Genomic DNA, 21,436 nt, shown 5'->3' with positions numbered 1-21,436 from the left:
GAGCCCTCTGTAAGGATTCCCACAGCCATGTCATCATCCACCTTCAGATCTGTCATTAGAGTATTATATTGCAAGTGATGATAACAAAGCACTTCTGAAAACAGAATACCTGTTACACTGATGTTACCGCTGTTATAGATATACCTGTTACACCTCATTGTTTCTTCATGCTCTACCTATTCTTCTTTACCCTGTTGCCTTCTTAAGTTATACTTATGCCTACATGGTGAGAGCAGAACATTTTATTTTACTCTGCATTTATGCTATGCCAATCAAAAAGGCTTTTATCCAGGTAAAAAACTGGGAGGTAACACAATATAAATATAGAACAAAACCCGAGTATTTAACACCATAAAGCCTAACTATGTTTACATTCAGAAAGTTGATTTGAAGAGTAAAGCTCAAGTGTGAAGCACCTCCCACAGCAAGAAATTACAGGGGAACAGAATTCTGGGGGAAAACATTTATATACAAATTGATTTAGTTGACTGTACTGTAAGTTACCTCACATACTCCCGTCAATACTCATACATATTTCATACAAAGTAGAAAATCACAAATTTTAACACAAATTATCACATTTTGTAGAAGTGGTTCATGAAGAAGGATTTGACATTACACTGAGTGCTCCTGAGAAGCTTCAGTACCCACCAGAGGGAGCTGCTGAGGCACCTAATAACACTTCAACAAACTATTTCATAAATCAATGCAACAGTTTTAAAACTTAAGCCTACATTCCAAATGAGTGTGAAATTATGGTTTCAGTCACCTTGAAAATTGATTCAACTAATAAAAAAAGTTAAGAGAAAATACATCAGGAAGCATTAATCTGAAATTCATTACAGAATTTTAAAAGTAAACCAATAATCCATGTTTTATATCAGAACTAAGAGTGGACAGATACTTACTCATTCAGCACAACATGCTTTTCAAGGCATTTAATCAATAGTTTGCTATCTCCATGATGAAAGTGAAGAGCTGGAAGCTTCACATCATCCTTCAGACAGAACACCAAATAGGACCATCCCATGCCTTCTTTGTTTTGTTTGATTGATTTCAGATCTGTCAAACTGAACAGGAACGACCACTTGCTTTCTCCGTTTGCATGAGTTGTAGCATCTTAAAAACAAAATTACCACATTATTTCAGTTTGACTTCCAGAGTTATCAACTACAAATGCATTGTATCTGCCATTGTTTCCAAAAAACAAACCCAAAACACAAAACCTAGCATTGGTTCTGACAATAAAGTGTGTACCATAACCATTGTAACTGCTATTTCTGGATTCCTCTTTGTGCCTTCTAGTCTTCTACAGACTTCTAAAGTAATGAGCAAGTCCATTAGGCTGCGTCTAGGGTTTATAGAAGTGATCCAGCAGTTAAATGTTAACTGCTGTATTAAATTCCAGCAGCAAGCTGAATCCCACCAGCATCTCCACCAGGTAGTCCTATTTGCTCAAACTAAACGTGATATATACTACCACACTGTACGCTATGTATTGCACACAGTATTGTATGCAATGTGTTGTAAGACTGCTACTAAAGTAAAGGAGAAGGAATGGAAAAATCTCCCCATCCACTCCTCTCTCCCATACCGTGCAAGCATGTACACACTCTGTGAAGACTGTATACATTCAAAGAGAAGGCATTAAATTTTACTTTAGCAGAGGGCACAAAATCACCAGCATGCCTGGAGGAAATCTGGCACGCCCCCTGGCCTGCCCACATCAAATTACAGCAACTGGAAATAAATTGGAAGTGGCAAAGAGCATAATCCAAGTCAGTGGTACTCACTGACACCCACTTTGGATGAAGATGTACTCTGATGTTTGAAGATGAAAAATCAATACAAACTAGTGATGTAATAAACCATCCTATACCTGACAAAAGATGCTGGTTTTAGCTTTTTTCTTTTCTTCACGCTGGCACTAAAAGCTCCTTTCAAACACAGTATTCTAGGAGCAAGGACTGTGCTTTATGCAAAACCATTCATAATCGTAAATCCAAACCCTGCACTCATACATGACATAGATGACATTTAAAACCATCACACATATGGTGAACCAAGGACAGTGGTCCCTAGTTACAGGCTAAGAAATAACACTGGCAAAATAAGTACTAAAGAAAAATACTACAGAAGAATCAGAGGAAAAAAAAAAAAAAAAAAAGATTATTTGAGAATCACTGTCCTTTCTGCTCCACTTTTTTTTTTAACATCTCTACTGAGAGACACTATAACAAAAATGATGTAGCTATAAAATTATTTTGACAAAGTAAAAAAGACGATATAAAAAAAGACCCATGTACCACATAACTGTACATGCCATCTCCCCCTGCTGTTGCAGTATGGAAAGACATTTGAGTAGTAAGCCACTTATTTTTTCCTTTTCCTTTCTAACATGACATCTAGTTCAAATTCCATTTGTCTGAAAGAATGCAAGAGCCCAATGTAGATAAAACCACTACATCATCTAATAATTGTCACAGCAAGAAGTAAGACTTAACATTTATTTTCAATACAATTCTCTAGTAATTTAAAGAAGAAAACAGATGAGGCAGAGGGCAGCTATTCCATTGTGAATTTTTTTCCACATCCAAAGATTCATCTCTCAGTTTTTCAATTCCTAATAAAATCTATTTTCCTGTATCTAAAAGGCAATTCCTCAGTTACAATTTACAATAGAGAAAACCAAAAACAACAAAAAAAAAACCCCATATTTGTTTTTTAAAGTACCTCCATTTGAATGAGGTTTCTTTTTAAAAGAGACTGTGGTGACCATGTCCCATTCTGCTTCATAACTGCTTGGACGGTCTGCTCCTCGGGGACATTTTTCTTTAGGAGTTGGAGTCCACTCCACAACAGAACTGGAATCCTGAGAAAAATAAAAGTTACTATCCAAGAACACAGGGCATGAAAATTGAGCTAGTTTATCAGATTCAACAAGAAAAATAAGCATCTTCATTTTCAAAGATTAAAAGAATCTGTAGTACTAAAAACCTAAGAAATATTATACAGTTCAAAATAGGAAATTTGGACTTATGACTACAAAAAGAGGTTTAACTTAAATGCAACATGGTACTAAAATATCCTAGCCTCTCCTGCAGACTCTACCAACATATCAAACTTTTTATTTAAATGTAAAACTTAAATCTTTCCTCTTTAGTCACATCCTCTTAATATTGCCTAAATACCATATATCACTAGATCTTGGAACCTCCACAGACTTCTATTTTTCTTTTGCATTAGAACAGTACCTCCCTGGTTTGAGTCTAATTATGCAGAGTGAATCACCAGACTACAACATACTAGACGCAGGGAGACCAGTCTTCACCATTTGTAGTTAGTTCCACTCTATTTTACATATGAATCAAGCAAAAACTACAGTCACCTACACATGTATCCCAATAACCCAAACTGGGCTGCAGTCCACAAATACGATTCTGTTGTGGTTTATAGCCTCAGTCACCACACAGTTTCTTGCTCTCCCTCCCCAGCGGACACGTAGCTATTAATACCAATGATAATCAGATAAATATATTTTGCTTCCAGTTATGAGATCATCTATGCAAAAGTTAACACGAAATAAAATCTCTGGAGAAAGAGAATGAAGAACACTGATAACTAACAAATATACCTTTCCAGCACAGAGGATATTAGAAGTATCCAACGTATCATCCAGTGGTCTCCAGTCTACTATTACTTCATTTTCCTACAATACAAACAATCATAAAAAATTTCAATACTACACAACAAAGTACACATTCCTATTTACTCATGGAATGACTACGGTACAAATGACCATAAAAATATCTATATACACAAAAATGATGCAGATTATGTCAAATATTATGTGACGTTTGTTCATTTATGAAATTGTATATTTAAAAAGACATTTAAGATTTGCCAAACATATTAGGTGCTTCCACAACAAACATACAAAGTTTTCATAACTGTATTATACAAATACCTTTTCTATGACACGTAGTACTCCTGATATTAAGCTGTCCTGGTCATCATTTTTTCCGCAGGATGAATGAATGAAAACTCCTTCTTGCTCATATACAACCTATAACAAAGCAAGTAATAAAAAAAAAAAAAAAAAAACAAAACCAAGACTGTTAAATTATTTCTCTCTCCTGTTGTACTTATTTGTATTTTGACTCACCTACATAAGTTGAAGTGAACATCTCTACCTTGTTAGGAGTTTTGTTACCTTTCCTTCCTCCCCACTCCCAAGATCTGACTCTTTCACTTAATCAAATCAAGAAACAATGGAAAATGGAACTTGTCAAATTTACTCTCTAAGCAATGCACCAACTATTATTACATTCTCAGCAAACAAATGCATTCATACCTAGTATTTTTAAAATCAGTGGGTAGAGGTTCATACGGAAACACTCCACAGCTTTTAAAACGTTAAAAGTCTGCCTTTCCTCCACTTGCCATTTCAGCATGTTGAAATTATAACCTCAGTTTAAACTAAAAATGGACAGTCCAGTGTACAAAAGATTAACTCCATAGAAATAAAAAGCTACAGCCTTAGCTTAAATAATGATCCAATCCTACACTCAGGGTGAATGGCAAAGGTAGAATATGCAACAGTCAGATAAAAGAGGCTTGTAGAAGTACACCCTGCCCACGTAACTTTTCCATTTAAGCATTTACAAAACTCTTCACAGTATTGTGATCATGCTCTTAAAAAGAAAAAAAAAAAAAAAAAAAAACAAAAAACAGAATTCTTGTCTGTCAAAATTCAGCAGGCTCTTTAAAGTAACACACTACATACGCTCTTAAAAACTCTCTAAACAGTGTAAACAAGTTCTATTTTACAAAACTCTCCAAAAGAAGAGCGAAAAGTCCCTAATATATCAAACTTAGATTTTGTGGAAGTGAAATACATCAACTAGTAACAGTAATTTTTTATAACCATGTTAATTTTCAAACCAAGTTGCCTTAAGCTTAAAATATCACCTTAAGCAATAATTATTTTTAAAGGTAAAACCTAATAATTCTTAACTGTTGAGAGACAGATATTATATTTCTCTTGTACTAAAATATCAATATCTCTTTTTCTCAACTTATCCATTTGTCAGATTTTTTAAGTTGCCAAATTTACAGTCAGGTCAGTAAACTGAAAGTTTAGGTGTGTAAGCTTAACTAGCCATACAATAATACAGAGCTTAAAAAGAGCACTAAAACTCACTTAACTCATCCCTTTGTTGTAGTTTTACTTCTTAAATTTCTCTTCACTTTACGCAAGCAAGAAATTTATCAAGTTTCCTGTTTAATCGCAGAAATATCACTTGGAAGAGACCTCTCGAGGTCACTTAGTATAACCTCCCTCTTGAAGAAATATTAACATCAAGTTACCTTTCAAATATTGGAAGTCAGCCTTCCTCTTCTCTATTACAGCTTTTTTCTCTTTTCTATCAAAAAGATTCTCCCTCTATTTCTTCCAAGTACCTGTTTTTTCAATTTAGTCCCCGTTTAACCAAAGCAACTTTAAATTTTACCTTCCAGCTATTTGGACCTGACTATTACCACAACTAGTCAGAAGTATGAACCAAAGCGATGAACCACAGGGAGAGCTGTTGCAGAAAAAAAAAAAAAAAAATATTTCTATCAGGATTATACTGGTAGAAGTGCATTTCTGCCAATAATGTTAGTAAGTACCACAAAGTATACCTTCTCAATCTAAAAGGTATGCAATCTAAATTGTTTTTATTATTTTCCATCCATTAATCTCTCAGAAGGACAAACATTTCCTTCCACAGGCAAAGAAAAAGTGTTTCAAATGCCACAGCTGAAAAATTCTACATTGCTCTGCATAACAGATCCAGCTCCCTGCCTCATCCTCCATCAAAACAGGCGCTAAAACAAAAGAAGAAAGAGCATGCTCAGAAGGTATCTGCTTATTTACCTCCTACTGTTACTCGAGAGAAAAACTTCTCCAAATTTGAAAGGCCAGAAGGCCAAACTGTTGGGATTCATTCTTACCTAGCAACAGGTGCAATCTTGTATTTATTTTTTACAACTGTTAACAAGTATTTAATGTGAGCTTGAAAAGAGCCATTTTTTATACCATTGAGAAAAATGTTGAGTCACACACAGATAAGAGTTTAGAAGATGCAATAATGTAACTAATTTGAAGAAAGATGTGGCATTAATCTTACAAAAGATTATCTCAGAAGCACTTTATCGCTTTATCCCACTGCAAAACATTTTGGAAGTTACCATCTCTGAATAATCTGAAATATTGAGCTGCTCTGTTTAGCATTACTTTATAAGATAACTCCATAACTGAATTTGAATAAGCTGATTTTTGAGAACAAGATTAGCTGAAGATTAGCTACACTGGACAGCTGTATTTCACATCATGTTCTTAGTTAGCTGAAAATTGAAAAATGCTTCTAAGTATTCTTATAGCACCTTACAGCTAAATGTAGTTTGTGATATGTTTTCTGGTACTACAGCACTGGTAAGCTATTAGTCAATTCAAAGAGGGAACGTAACGTTAAGGTACAGATACAAGAACTAAGGAAAGTATCAACTTGAAAGTCAGTATACCAATACTTAAGAGTTGAATAAAAAAATCATCCATCAGTAGACAACTGCTATAACACTGTAGCTGAACACCATACATCATGTGGGCAACAAAGAAATTTGCTCAGTGCCCCTGCAGCCCAAAATCAGACAAATAGCTGGTGAATCAGCACACATGGACCTCTTAAGCAGCCAGGAAAGGAGACATTTCAAAATCAGGAAATTGCGGTATACGCTGCCATTTGCCTAAACAGCAGGCTACTGCAGAGCACTTCGGACTAGTATCTTGAAATGAGATGTGGGAGAACACACAGCAAGTGTTGGAGGACGACCAGAACCATCATAAAAATACTAAGGACTTGTGCAAGGTGTGCACACAAAATCTGTGTAGTGAGATCCTGGTATGTATAGGGACAGTAGAAGGAACTAGATATGAGCAAGGCATGATAATCAGAGAATCACAGAATAGTTTGGGTTGGAAGGGACCTTTAAAGGTCATCTAGTCCAAGCCTCCTGCAAGAAGCAGGGACATCTCCAACCAGATCAGATTGCTCACAGCCCCGTCCAGCCTGGCCCTGAATGTTTCCAGGGATGGGGCATCCACCACCTCTCTGCGCAACCTGTGCCAGTGTTCCACCACCCTCACTGTAAAAAATTTTTCTTTATGTCCAGTTTGAATCTGCTTCCTTCTATTTTAAAACCATTACCCCTCATCCTATCACAACAGGCCCCAGCAAAAATTTTCTCCCTGTGCTGAAGAGTTTTTACCATATATCTTTTGCATTTATATGTATGTAACAACTTCATTTATCTCTGAAATTATCTCAGAAAATTTAAGTAAGCAGAAAGCAACTGCTGAAAACAGTAACTTGACTGCGGTGTTAAAGTACTGTCTCAGTCTCTCAAATCTACTTGTGAAATTGTTTCAGGGTTTTTAATTTCTCTTACACTAACATTCCGAGGTTAAACACTCACTTTGTAGTACTCTAGGTGGGGTCTCACCAGAGCAGAACAGAGGGGGAGAACCACCTCCCTCGACCTGCTGGCCACGCTTCTTTTGATGCAATGAGCCCATTACTCCCTTATTAGCAGTTAAAGTAATTATAACACCCCAAACTCTACCAAAATCTGCACCAATATTACCTGTCAACACTCCCTGCATAGGAAAGCAACCCAATCTCCTTTAAATCTTGATAACTTTTTGGCTTCAGTGGCAAAGGTTTGTGATCTAGAAAGGCCTCATCATCCACTATGTGAAAGAATTCAAGAGTTTTAAGAATGTCATCTGTTCAGTTAATCAATTATGGTTCTTGTACTATGAGACAGGAAAATAAGCTACTGGCTCACTTTCATTTTGTACTATTCATTATTTTACATATTTCATCATGGTCTCTTTTTCAAATATGAGAAGTAAGTTGAGTCAAGCTCATTCTTTTATTTTCTTTTCACATGATTAGAGCCATCACTCTTTCTGTAAGTCCACACAACACTAATAAGCCCATCATGAAAAAAGACAAGTTCATATTAATAAGTGCACACCACAGGTGACTAGGTAAGTCAACACATCCCTAGGATCTTAATCAAAACCTAAAGGTATTCTTCACTCCAATATTACAGCCTTTCCACCCATCCAGATAGTAAGAAACACATGCTCTGCACAGTCAACTGACCAGTCATGGAAACAGAACCCCAGGGAATAAAAGCAGCATGTGCTGCTTAGACGCTTGAGGCCAGAGAAGTTGTTCAGCCATGAAAGGTCTAACTACAGATTTAAACAATAGCGGTTTTGTTTCCTTTCACATCTATTTGCAAGCAGTTGTTGAACTGTCCACAGAGATGCACATTCCTCAGGTTGAGATGTTATTACATCCGTGAAAGCTAGACCTTGCTGGTCCCACAACAAAAACACAAATTAAAAAGAACAGAAGAGTGTTTGTCACAAGCACACACCAACATAACCAAAGCAAATGAAGATGTAATGTGACAGGAGCTAAACAACTTTGAAAATTACTTGATTTCAAACAAATTTTAATTCTGTCTTGTAGCCGTACATCTATCAGAATTACCCAAAGGTTTTCAGACATCTTGCTAGCTTAAACTGCAAAACGGTTTCCAGATTCATCCATCTGTGGCATCCCTTAAGTTCCTCAAACGCTTCAAATCATAAGCATGATTAGCTAAGGAAATTTATTACTGTAAAAGAACTGATGACAACTTTTTTTCTATAAATAAATGAGAAGAGAAAACAGGAAAGGAGTTTGTATGTTTTAAGTATTACTTTTTAATAATCTTAAAATTTCAAGTTTGAGATAGGTTTTTCCTGCTTGTCAAGCAATTCCATGCTTGCAGTCTGCAAGTATGACTTACATCATCTATTTTTCCAGTTTTATAGAATGAAAACTGGACCCACTGCCTATTTGATTCAGAATTCTACAAAAGCTAAAAATTGATGCAAGAGTTTCCAAACACTGCTAAATCAACTTGATCTGGTTTGGTTTTATTTTTTTTTTCCCCACAAGTGCTATGGAAGTCAAAGGCAAATTCACAACTCATTCTAATCCATCATGGAAAGCGCTGTGCTGCACAGCAACTGCACCTATTCCTTCTCCTATAGTGACAGTTTCTGTAAAAACAGGGAACCATAGCACAAAACTCAGGAAAGGTGCACAAAGCAATAGTTGTCTACTCATCTACTATAAAAAAACCAAACAAAACAAAACAACAAAAAAAAAACCAGCAAACCAGAAGTAAGCAGTAGGATGTAGTCTCAGTTTACATGTCATGGCATATGCTAGTTAAGGTTCTGGAAAACTGTTCAAGTATTTATACGCCATGTTTAGTAGAAAATAACTTTCTGAAATCCCACTATTATCCCAGTAACATTTTTCTGAGAAATAAATGGTATCATTCTTAACACTGTAAGGACACAGCATGGACAATTTTTATCTCCAGCTTATTACGCTGCTTACAACGAGCTTTCAACAGGCAACGTTCATAGCTTTTTATTACCAGGGCCATATATAAGCAGAAAGCCTTCAGCATACCACACCAACAATTACAGAACACAAGCAAAGTTTTGTGACTAAATGCTTGCCATTTAATGGCAATTTATGGCCTTGTCCAATCAGCTATCGAAAGATGGCAACACTGCACCAGAAGACAATGAGGTGTAGGCAACAAAAAAGGAGAGCTAGAATCGGGGGCTACCACAGAACAGGGTGATCCTGCCCTCCTCACCCATATATTTCCCACCCTACCCGTGCTGGGCACCTAAATACTAGCTGATGTCATGTGCACCGATTGTTCACACCTTACACTCCTGGTCTTACCTGCGTCACACACCAACAATCTGCCAAACACAGGACATTTCAGAGAATGGAAAAACACTGCAACTCTCCCAGCTAGTTAGCCAGTCCCATCTTTCAGCCCCTCTCTCCGTGTATTCTTATCCAACTCACTCTCCTTTTCTGCCAGAGTACAGCTCGAGGCCAGCATCGCTCTGACAAGACACCATCCAGTTTCTCATGACAGACACAGCTTGCAGTACTTACATCAGCCACTACTCTGGGGTCACTCAGTACTTATGGCACTGTGCAAATCCTGATTCTGACAGCTTTTCAATAGCTGTTACTTCATTTTCACCTGATGTTAGAGAACGAAGTAAAGGACCTCACTGTGGATTCAACACCTGAAGGAGCAAGCAGACGTGCTCTAAGAAAGTGACTGACTAAGGAAGTCTGAATGCTCCACAGACTTTACATTAAGGAAAACCTGGTCTTTCTGCAAAGATTAACAACAGATATAGCAGGTGTGTAGTATCTTATTTTCAGATTCGGACAGAAGGTAAACAGATCAAAAGATGCAATGCAGCAAGGAAACAACTACAAGCCAATAAAATAAATTCAATTTAGGCAGTGGTTGTCCTGAGAGACCTTTCATCCATGAAAGAAAGTACCTTAGTTTAGAGCTGTGCTTTAAGTTAGAAGACATATAACTCAATTTAAAAATCTGCATTATGCTGCTTTAATATCCATCTCCCTCTTTGAAACAGCTGAGGTTTCCCCACAGCTTATTTACACATCCACTACTAAACTGTCACTGGGCACATCAAGGTACCTACTACATCAACAGTCCGCTTCCAATAACCAGATACCAGCACATTTGAGTGCTCCACAAAGCATTAAGCTAACATTACTTGACGAACATGATGATCTGCTCCACAGAAGATACATTACAACTTCTGGGATTTTAATTTTAACAAAAACATAAAGCCATAACCTTATATGGCTTTTGTTTGCTGAGCCTATGGCTCAATCTTTTTTCCGAGACAGTAAAATTTCACATCCTGCTAGTCTTAAGAGTCTTACAAACACCAAGTTTTTAAGTGGGGGGAAAAGAAATCCCAGAAAAATTGTTCATGTTGTGAGAAATACGAGAAAGGTCACAACACCAGGAACCACTATCATAAGAAAGGTTTCCTGCTTGACAACAGTAAGTTTTTCAAGTCCTGTCTTGAAGGTGCACTAAAGATTTCTTGAACCACAGAGTACTTCTACTACTTTTACCCTGTGCTCTCAAATTTAACTAGTAGAAGGTGCAGCAAGACACTGTCCACACCATAAAATACACATACATGTAAAATAAACTGCTATATCTATGCCAACCAACTGAAGGATGCAAAGCGAATTTTAATAGTTCATACTTTAAAACTCTTCACTGGTCCTGGCTATTAAAAAAAAACCCAAACCATAACCTCAACACACACCCCACCCCCAGACACTACAACATTTACAACATTGTTTAGTAGTTGCTACAGTGCTACTCGAACACTTCTAGTTACGGAACTGGCCAAACATCTGAGCTTAGACCTGAAGCTCAGATGTCTGGCCAGTTAAATCTCTGAAGCTTCAACTTCAAGAGCAAGGGCACAGGCAAGTGAAAAACAACTTCTCTGATAGCCCATGTATCAGTTGGTAATTTGAGAAAGATCTAATAGCCCATGTGCTGAAGATATTCTGAAATCCAAGAGCATAAAACAAAAATCGTTACTGTCTTTAGATCAGCTGTAGTAATAGCCTATACACTGACAGACTAAAATTGAAGTTCATACTTCTCCCTATACACAACTTTTAACCTCATTTTCCAACATGGTTTTCTGTTACAAGGGCGAGTCCAGAGTTGGTTCTCCAAAATAAGAAAAACAAACAGTTATTTGCTAAGCAACAAAAAGAGAAAAAATATACTTGCTTTTATGCATAAAGTCAAAATCATTCAAAGTTAAAGACCTTACTGCCAAGCTATTTGCAGAAGAAACTGTCAACTCTAAGAAAGGGCAAAAAACTGAAGCTCACACTGTTCTAGTGCAGATGGTCATTAATAAAGAACGAGTCACGACTCCTGAACTCAACTGCATTAACCTTAAGTTTTCCAGAACAGAGTTAAGCACACAGAGAAAAACACTGAAAAGAACCTTCTGAGATATGAAACAGTAAGAAAAAAAACAAATAAGACAAAAACCCAAGTAAAGTAGTACATACAGCTACACGAGGTAAACAAATTTATAATTTGTATGCTGTTAACGTATGGAGCAGAAACCAGAGACAACATGAAACAGCAGAGTTGTGAATCCACCAATATTAATGATGTCTGGGAAATAATAATTAAAAAAAACGTGATGGAAATGGGGAAGGCAAACAGGGTAAAAATATAATAGAAACCACAACCTTATATGGTTTGCTGAAACAAGATTTCATGAAAGCTGAGACAACACAGGCTATCCTAGCTGCTTAATATATTGCCAAGTGCATTCCATGGGAATTACTTCGTGTAATATCTTGCAGAAAAGGACACATACATTAAAATACATTACTTTCATGGGATAAAATCTGGCAAACGAGACTAAAGCACCCCACAAACTAATGTCTACTACTCTTTCACAAATTTACCAACTGAAACATCTCATTACAACACTGCACAGCCAGAAGGAAAAGCATAATTAATTTAGGACACCGATAGCTTGGAAACACACCAAAGTGCAAAACACTCTAAGTGACAATGCTGAGTCTGTACCAAGTTACACTGTGTTTATTCCACCTGAAGTCAAGTTTCACTAGTTTGTGTCCCCTTTTAAAATCCTGTTGCCATCCACAGGAACAATTTGTGATCCAACGTGTTTTCCACACCAACAGAAAACTAACCCAGCCAAAACTAAGCACACACAGTTTTATGTATTATTTCAGCTTGCTAAATCAAATTACTGACAGATCATATGAGTACAGTATCCAAGCAAGCAGAAGTGCAACACACAGGTGCAGAGACATAGAGAAGGACATAACTGCTCCTACTGAGAGCAGTGAAACTTCAAACCAGCCCAGTCACTTCATGAAGTGTGAGAAAACAACTGTCATTTTTTCTCTGTATCAAAAGAGACACGGCAAAGAATGTTAGTGAATTAGAAGTTGCATTAACAGGTTGCCTTAGTATTGCGCACATGGAATAACTGAAATGGAGTTTTGCAACATCTTGAGAGATTTAGTCTCAGTCAAACAGACTTTTTCTTTTTAAAAGAGTAACAAATACACAGCAAACTTACAAACAACTAATATACAACAGTTTTAGCCGCTCATATAAACTGTGATAATATAGCTGTGTTCAGGAAAAACTTTCTGAAGAAGATCGTGATAAAAACCTAGGTGGAAAAAAAAAAAAGTTGCAAAATGAAAATATTTACAATCATCAAAAAAACTGCTAGACTTAGTTTAAAATAGACAAAACCAGAAGAGTAACTTTCCTCTGTATACACAAAAACTGGATGTGCACAGCTAGAGACAATATGGCTATCTTTACACTTACTGCACCTAACAGCAGTAAAGAACTTAGAAATAAAGTTGTAACGACTCCAGTTGAACAAATTCCCTGTTCCGTCAGTTCTGGTTGAAACAGATATGGTAAACTGGCATAAGCAGTATCTCTACTGAATTTTCCTGCTCCCTAATTACAGTCCTCAGCACCCTCCAAGAAGCACACAGCTAATTACATATGTTCTCTTATGTCGAGACCAGCATGAGCTGAAATAATAATTTGCTGCCATATGTTGGAAAAGTGAGACTGAAGACTATCAGAGTCTAACCCTGGCTACATATGGTCAGACACAACACCGAGGTTTTAAATCCCAGATGAACGATCCACGTGCTCTGGAGTCCTGCATTACAAAGTAACACTTTCAGAAGACAGAGTCATGGAATAAAAATATTTCTGCACTAAAACCATACAGACACAAGTCGCATCTGTTAGGGGTGGTGGGAGGCAGAAAGGGCTGCCAGTACCTTTCCTCCAGTGACCTCAAACCAGGACAGACATTTGAATGAAGTCCAACTATTTTTCCCCTTGTCAAGCTCTACTGTTTCATTCAAGAACGCTCGGCAAAGATCGGCGGCATGTAAAAATCTTTTCGTTACCGAATTATCCGGCTGACAAGGTTTTGTATGCACCCCGGGCAGGTACCCGCAAGCTACCAGCGCGCAGGTCAGGAGAAATGCCACTAACGCCTGCGAGCACCTCAGGGACAAGCGGCCACGTAGACGGCAGAAGCCTCATTCCTCCGGCTCAGCCTCAGAGCCTGCTCTGCGGAGGCCAGCCCCCGGCCCTGGAGCTGCCTGCCTCCGGTGGAAAGCGGCCTCTTCCCACACCGGGGCCGGTTCCCCGCGCAGCCGGGAGGGAAGCCGGGGCGGTGGGGGACGCGGCCCAGCCCGTGCCGGGCGAGAGGCGCTGCGAGATGCCCCTGCGTGGGCCCACTCAGAGGGCCCAGGGCCTCCTGCCGCCAGCAGGCCCGCCGAAGGGTGAGCCGGCCCGTGTCCACAGGGGAGTGGGCCCGGGCCCCGTAAGGAGACCGCGCACCGCGGGGAGGAAAGGCCCCCGCTCGGCCACGCAAGGGCCCGGCCGCCCCTTCCCGCGGCGCCGGCCAACCGAGGCGACCCCAGCGCCGGACACAGCGGAGACCCCGAGGGGAGAGCTCAGCAGCCACCGCCACCCGCGCCGGCCCCAGGCCCAGCCCGCCCCCGTTACCTTGCCGCTCGGAGGCGCCGCCATGTTGCCTACGAGTGTTTATGATGACGTTGCGCTCTTCACGTGCTCCCCCGCCGCTCCACAACAACCCCCGCCAGCCCCACCGCGGCGCAGGCGCACTCGGCCGGAGGCACCCCACCCCCCCCCCCGGCTCGTGCCACCCGGGCAGGGAAAGGCGTGACGGCAGCGCGCGTGAGCGACCGGGCCTAGCTGCGGGGCGGGGCTCCGGACAAAGGGGGCGGGGAGAGGCGGGAGAGCCCCGCCCTCGCCGCGCAAAGGCTTCCGGGAGGGGCGGTGCCGCAGGGAGAGAAGAGAAAGTGGCGGCTTTCTTTCTTTCTTTCTTTTTTTTTTTTTTTTTCCAGAGGCTGCGCTCTTTTTTCTGGGTCTTTTCGCTCATTTTGAATCCCCCGCACGCAGCTCCCTGCGCGACCCGCCGGTGCCCAGCCACGGGGAAGCGGCTTTTGCCCGTGGGGCGGGTGCGCGGGCCCCGCGGCCTGTTCCTGGGCCGCCGTTGGCCAGGCGTCATGCACCCCGTTACCACCCTGGCATGGTTTAGAAGATTGGTAAGGGGTAAGCAGGCAGCGAAGGCCCAGGCAGCAGTGAAACCTTCATCCAGCAGAACAGCCAACGCGTCTGCCCCTGCGCTGGGGCCCTGTGGGCTGGGAACCCAGCCAGCCTCCACAGCAGCGAGAGCAATAGTGACCCAGCCTGATCGTGCAAGTATGGCCGTAAGGAGAAAAGAGGATTTTTTTTTTTTTTTCTCCTCACCTTTAAAGCTTTTTCTGAGCCACCTGAGATTGTAATTACAATTTGAGGACTGTTGAAAATTTTATATAAAATGCACATCATATTCTCTCTAGTTGTTTTCTTTCTCTTCCTGCTGTGGCACAATATAACTGTCAAGGAAAGGCCCATAGGCACCATTAACTTGCCCTAATATAACGGACCAGATTTTTACCACTTTCAAGATGATGGCTTTCAACACATAATGCATTCATATTCATCACAGGATAAAGACAAATCTTAATTACAATCCCATCAGTGTTAGCAAATATTCAGCATTCATACATGTGCAGATTTATAAAGTCTGAAAGAATTCTATGCATGTCAACAGGTTTTGATTGGTCGTCTTTACATGGAAAAGCATATAATGCATGATATTACTTAAAGATTTTTAAAAATTAGCATTCACTTAGTGGCTGCAATATTTGATCCTGCTGAGAGTTGTAAATAAAGATAGTTTTTAAGATATGTTATATTCTGACACTTTATTGTTAAATACTTTGAGCAAACTGCAAATATTGTTTATTTGAAGGAGATGCTACAGGGAAGTGATTTCCTACTCTGAAGGAGCAAAGGTGATTTGGTCTTTTTTGTCTCTGTCATAAAGTGGCATTAAAATTTGCTTCTAACTTCTTAAATTAAAAACTCATTTGGCTAGATTAGCACTTATTGGGTGCTTTTTACCATGGAAAACCAGATTTGCAGTTCTCAAGACAAATATTGATTTGCTTCAAAATTGTGAGAGCCTCTTGTGACTCTCTGTATATAAACGTGCATAAAAATGAGAAAATGAGATAAAACCACAGTGAGAACACAAGGCCTCCTAGTAACATCTGAGTCTGGAAAGCTGTGTGGGTATAGCGAATATGGACATCATAGCTTTGGTGATCCCCGTCTTTGAATTTAGTAAGAGCACAACTGAGTGTTAGGTGAATACAGGGAAGAAGGCAAGACATTAAAAATGCATCAGCATAAATTACTTGCTTTGAAAAGTGAAATTGTCCTTTGCCATCTTCCACGCTCACACTGGTTTAATCTCGTTTGGTTTACCATGTGTTCATTCTCATCCTTTCCCGTTCTTGTCATTTTCCTTTATTTCTTTCTCCTTGCACTATAATAATACATTAGTTACACACCCATGCACAATCCCATTCCTCTCTCCACTTCCTTTTCATCTCTCAGTTCCCTGAAGTCTGCAGTGAACACCTGGGACTTCCTTCACTCAGCTCCATTGCATACTCTCATTCTGAAGCACTCTGCTGAAACTGCTTTGTCAAGGCTTCTTTCAAAGTTTCTTTCCTAGGAGAAGCTCAGAATTAAGACTCACATTTGGCCTTTGTTAGCCTTCATCACAATCTGCGACAAACTTATTGAAGTCTGCTTTCTTCACTAGCACAACTGCCACCTTCTAGTTCTCCTGTCTCTTGGACTTGATCATTAGCATATTCAGTGAAAGACTCACTTTGCAGATAATTGTGTCAATAAGTATATATTTATCTCATGACTCACTGTTCTATTTCTACTGATCCAAGTTATTATTATTTTTTTTTATCATCCACAAGCAGCTGACAGACAAGATGGTTTTATCTTCCTCCAAACTCTTTTGGCACCCATCTCTTTCTCTTCAAAATCAATATCCATGTGTCTCCAAGGCCTATAGCTTGGTTGATACCTTAATCTTAGATACCTCTCTGGATTCTTTCTTTCACATTATAGCTAGCTCCCTTACAGACTCTTTTCTTTTACAACAGCTGCAAACAGCTTTTCCTCCACACAGCTAAACATTTTTTCTTGTAACAATCTGTTTGCTGCTACTGACTGACACCATTTTGATCTGTTTAGGCTCATGCAGAATGCTTTTGCAAAGGTCATTCTGTTAGCCAATATCCCTTTAACCCTCTCACCTACCTCCTGTCCATCTACCAACTCCCACCCTTCTCTAGGACCTAGCATAAAATGCCCTTCCTCATTTTGAAGAAGATTACCTTCCACTCTCACTCAGTGCCGAAGATCCAGCTTCCATATCAGGTCAACTCAGTGCCAGACTCTGTCTATTATTTGTAAAATCTTCATACGAGAAGTTGCTTGGAAGGCTTTTTCCTCAAGTTGATCTTCCTGCATGGCAAAACCTCCCTTAGAAGAGCACCAAGCTGTATAATTATTCTTCTTCAAATCCTGTCCTCCCTTTTGCTAGAAAACATACTCCAAAAATTGGTATCAAGTTGATGAACTAAAACTATCCCTGATGGTGGTGACCACCACATTGTCTCATTGTTTCCTTGTCTGTTCTGTTTGTCTGCATCCCTCTGTTCTTTCTTACCTATTCTTTGTTTGTCAGTGGGACTGGATAAAGTCTTCATTTTTCATATGATCATAAAATAATTTAGGTTGGAAGGAACTTTTGTACGTCATCTGGTCCACCTTGCTACTCAAAGCAGGACAAATTTAGTAGTTGGGTCAGATGGCTCAGGGTCACTTTTGCTTTGTGACAGAGCGTATGACCTCTTGGCAGACGCAGGAACACAACTGCGGAGGCACCCTGCAGTCAGCTGAGAAGCATGAGTCTCAGCTGAAGGACTGAAAGAGGGATGAAAACCAATGCATGGAGGTTGGAGTGACATGCTTACAGAAGATAGTACATTCATACAGGTCAAGGGACTAATTTTCAACTTACCATCTATTTAAAGCATTAAATTCAATATATTTGTTTCTTATCTGGCCATAGGACCACCCCAATCCTTGGGAATCATCCATTACTCCCAAACACAGCTTAGTATCAGTCCCACTGAATTGCAACGCTGAGTTTGAAACTAATCCTAAGTAATTGTTCCCACACAATCACCAGGCTTATTCTTTTTGTTTCCCAGAGACGTCTTCTCTCAGAGGTGCCTTAAAGTGAAGCTTGAGACTTCTCAGGCATAGCATTGAGACTTGACTTTCCTTTGAGGGAGATATGTTCAATGCAGCTCCCTTCTCCTTCTACCAGACATAGGAAAGGAGTTTCTGCTCTAAGTTCCTTTAACAAATGATCAACAGGTCCCACAGGACCTGGGTCTCCTGTCCTACCATGCTGCTCTCAGAGTCTCAGTCACTGCTTGTGTCACTGTCAAGAAGGCCGGAGCATTTCAGAAAGCTCTTGGTCCCACAGAACTATTTACTCCATATGACCACTTTCTAGCTAGTTGCCTAGTCTACCAGACTTCCCTCTTGGGCCCTTCTCCCTTCTTCTTTCACAACCTATCATTGCATAACAATGAGCATGTCATTGTTCAAGATGGAGAGCAAAGTGACTCTTTGCTATCAGGTTGCAGTATCACAGAAAGGTTGAGGTTGGCAGAGACCTTTAGAGATCATCTAGTCCAACCCTCCTGCCCAGAGCAGATCAGACTGTTCAGGGACTTGTGTATCTCCAAGGATAGACATACCACAACCTTCTGGGGCAAGCTGTTCCAGTGTCTGGCTACCCTTAGAGCAAAAAAGAGATTTATTTTTTTTTTATACTTACATGGAATTTCTTGTGTTTCAGTGTATCCATTTCATCTTGTCTATTCACTGAACACCACTGAGAAAGTCCAGCTCCACCTTCTTTACTCCCTCTCAATGTATTTTTAAACGTTGACAAGATCCCCTGAGCCTTCTTGAGACTGAACAGTCCCAGCTCTTAGACTCTTTTCATATAACAGATGGTCCAGTCTCCTAATCATCTTTGATAGCCCTTCACAGGTCTTACTCCCGGATGTCCACGTCTCCTATACTGGGAAGCCCAGCACTCCATAAGTCCCTCACCAGGGCCGAGGGGAAGGATAACCTCCCTTGGCCTGCTGGCAGTGCTCTTCCTGATGCAGCCCAGGGATACCATTGGCCTTCTTTGCTCACTCATAGCCAACTTGTTGTACACCACGACATTCTGATCCTTCTCTGCAAAGCTGCTTTCCAGCCAGTCGGTCCTTTCCAGCCTGTAATGGTGCATTACGTTATTTCAGTTTACAAACCTGACTGATGCACAACACCGCTTTCCATATGCTGACAGTGCTAGAGATTCCTCTCCCTTCTCCATAAGCTCATTAAGAAAATAATAGGGCATTCTATAGCTGTATGCTAAAGTCCAAGCCTTCGCACACTACACAGTTTGGAATTAACAAGGAGGGTGTCTTCACCTTGGTGGCCCACTCTTCTCTGAGCCATCTGCTCTAGTAAGGAATCTTCTGCCACATAAAGGTAGTCACCGCACCCCAGTCAGTACCAAGTATGCAGCCAGAAAGCATTCCTGGCTTGCCTGTGGTTTCTGTTGCTGTCACAGCTGCAAGCATAGCTGTTATTGCTATGCCAAGAGCTGCAACAGCTGCTGTTGTTGTTCACACAGCTCCAGGATCCATTCCTGTATTCGGAAGTGTCAGCTGCCTGCATGCTCAACCACTTGAAAGCCTGCCCTGCACAAGACAATTGCAGATTCTGTCAAGTCCTTCCATTACAGGCTTAATTTGTACAAATAAAATCACCACAGCAGAGAAACAAAGATAAATGGTGCCAAAAATACCTTTCCCTCTGACCTTTGGCTCACAGGAAATGGATGTATTCCAAGCCTTGCTTTGACAGATGCAACCCACAGTTTTTCCAGGCTACTCCACTTCGTCACAGAGCACTCCAGTTACTGTCTGCTCATGATGTCCTGAATTCTGGGTGCAGCAGGACACCCAGGAGGAAACTGCAGATCAAGCTTCTCTTGAGTTCCTCATATTCTAAGAGGTACCAGTCCTCAGCACGAATTGTATTATAGACAATAAAGAAGATATCCCAGGATTTAGCTGTCATGTGCTTTTGTTTCCCACATACAAGAGGAAAAGGTAAAAAAAGAATCGTCCCATCCTACTCCGCAATTAGGAGAGCAGGAGAATGGATGTAGCCAGAGCCTGATCTCTCAAGTCAACCAACTAATCCTGGTGTACTGACCTACAGTCAGCCTTGATGTTTAATCATTACTGTGTTCTTGTATGTGATTAGACAATGGCCCATACCATTTAAGGTTTCTCAGACTAATACTTAAATGCAGCATGGGGAGCAGCACAGCCTCTCCAAGCAGGCAGCCTGTAGATGTGATGTAAAGGGCAGAAGAGGATTAACCACATGGATGAAAGCTGTACTGTGCCATTTGCTCTTGAGGCCAGAGCTCCTTATGTACCCTGGCCTAATTTATTTGACAGCAAAAATGCAGCCTCTGGGCTACTAGTTAGTATCTTCTCTACTTACTAATTGTCTCTCCTTCGATGTAGAAACTGAGAATTAAAGATATTATAGCCTTTTAACCTGTTCCTATAAGAAAACATACCAAATCTAACCTGCACAAGTAGAGCATGCAGGTGTAGTAGTGTTCCACACTTGCTGACTTGTGCTGCAAGGTTAGACAAGGCTAGGGACAAAGAAATTAAGTACACACAGACTGAAATGAAAAGGAAGGAAATCCCTTTCCCCAGCAGCATTTATTTGTATTTGAAGTGTGAAGGCATGGAGATGTAACAAGACACAAAGGCAGTACACTGGATGAGGAGCTTTGTTTGAGTATTTGCACTATGTCACATTTTGTATATCGGTAACCATAGCTGTGAGTTACTGTTTGTGAACCTGATTTTTAATCTATGCATATCAAGTGTTAGTAGAATTCCAGAATATGAAACATCCCAAAACATACAAGATTTGTCATAAGAAAACATTACAGTTGGTACAACTGATCACAAGTTTACAATAGGTTTGTTCTCTCAGTGGGACAAGAAACTTTTTTTAAATAAAAAAGAAGCAGAGCAGATACCAACATGAAATGCTCTGCATTTGTCATGCAAGGAGATATTCATGATTGCATCAGTCTCCACAGACTAGTTGGAAGCTATCCTAGAGTGATGACTAAACAGAAACTGATCTGTTGTTTGCCAGTTGGCATGGACTGGTATTGCCAGAGCTGGGAACACATAGTAGTAACCCCATCATTTCTAAATATGCATTACAACACCACCAACTGGCAACATTTCCTGGAAAGAGCAGGAAACTAACAGAA

The 21,436-nt window shown here is 40.2% G+C and overlaps 1 protein-coding gene across 1 annotated transcript in view; it reads right to left on the bottom strand.

The window, feature by feature from the left end:
• Positions 1-14,695, bottom strand: part of TBC1D15 (TBC1 domain family member 15) — a 36,238-nt gene extending 21,543 nt beyond the window's left edge. Inside the window, exons 1-5 of the mRNA XM_086749424.1 lie at positions 14,608-14,695; positions 3,968-4,066; positions 3,635-3,709; positions 2,734-2,872; positions 909-1,119 (exon numbers count right to left, since the gene is read on the bottom strand). Of these exons, the coding sequence (XP_086605550.1) occupies positions 909-1,119; positions 2,734-2,872; positions 3,635-3,709; positions 3,968-4,066; positions 14,608-14,631 (548 nt within the window). The 5' untranslated portion in view covers positions 14,632-14,695. The remainder of the gene's footprint in view (positions 1-908; positions 1,120-2,733; positions 2,873-3,634; positions 3,710-3,967; positions 4,067-14,607) is intronic.
• Positions 14,696-21,436: the final 6,741 nt, after the last annotated feature.

This window comes from Chlamydotis macqueenii, chromosome 1 (genome assembly GCF_036417535.1).
Source record: "Chlamydotis macqueenii isolate bChlMac1 chromosome 1, bChlMac1.mat, whole genome shotgun sequence".
Classification (NCBI taxonomy): Eukaryota; Metazoa; Chordata; class Aves; order Otidiformes; family Otididae; genus Chlamydotis; species Chlamydotis macqueenii.
This window is presented reverse-complemented; position numbering and strand designations above follow the sequence as displayed.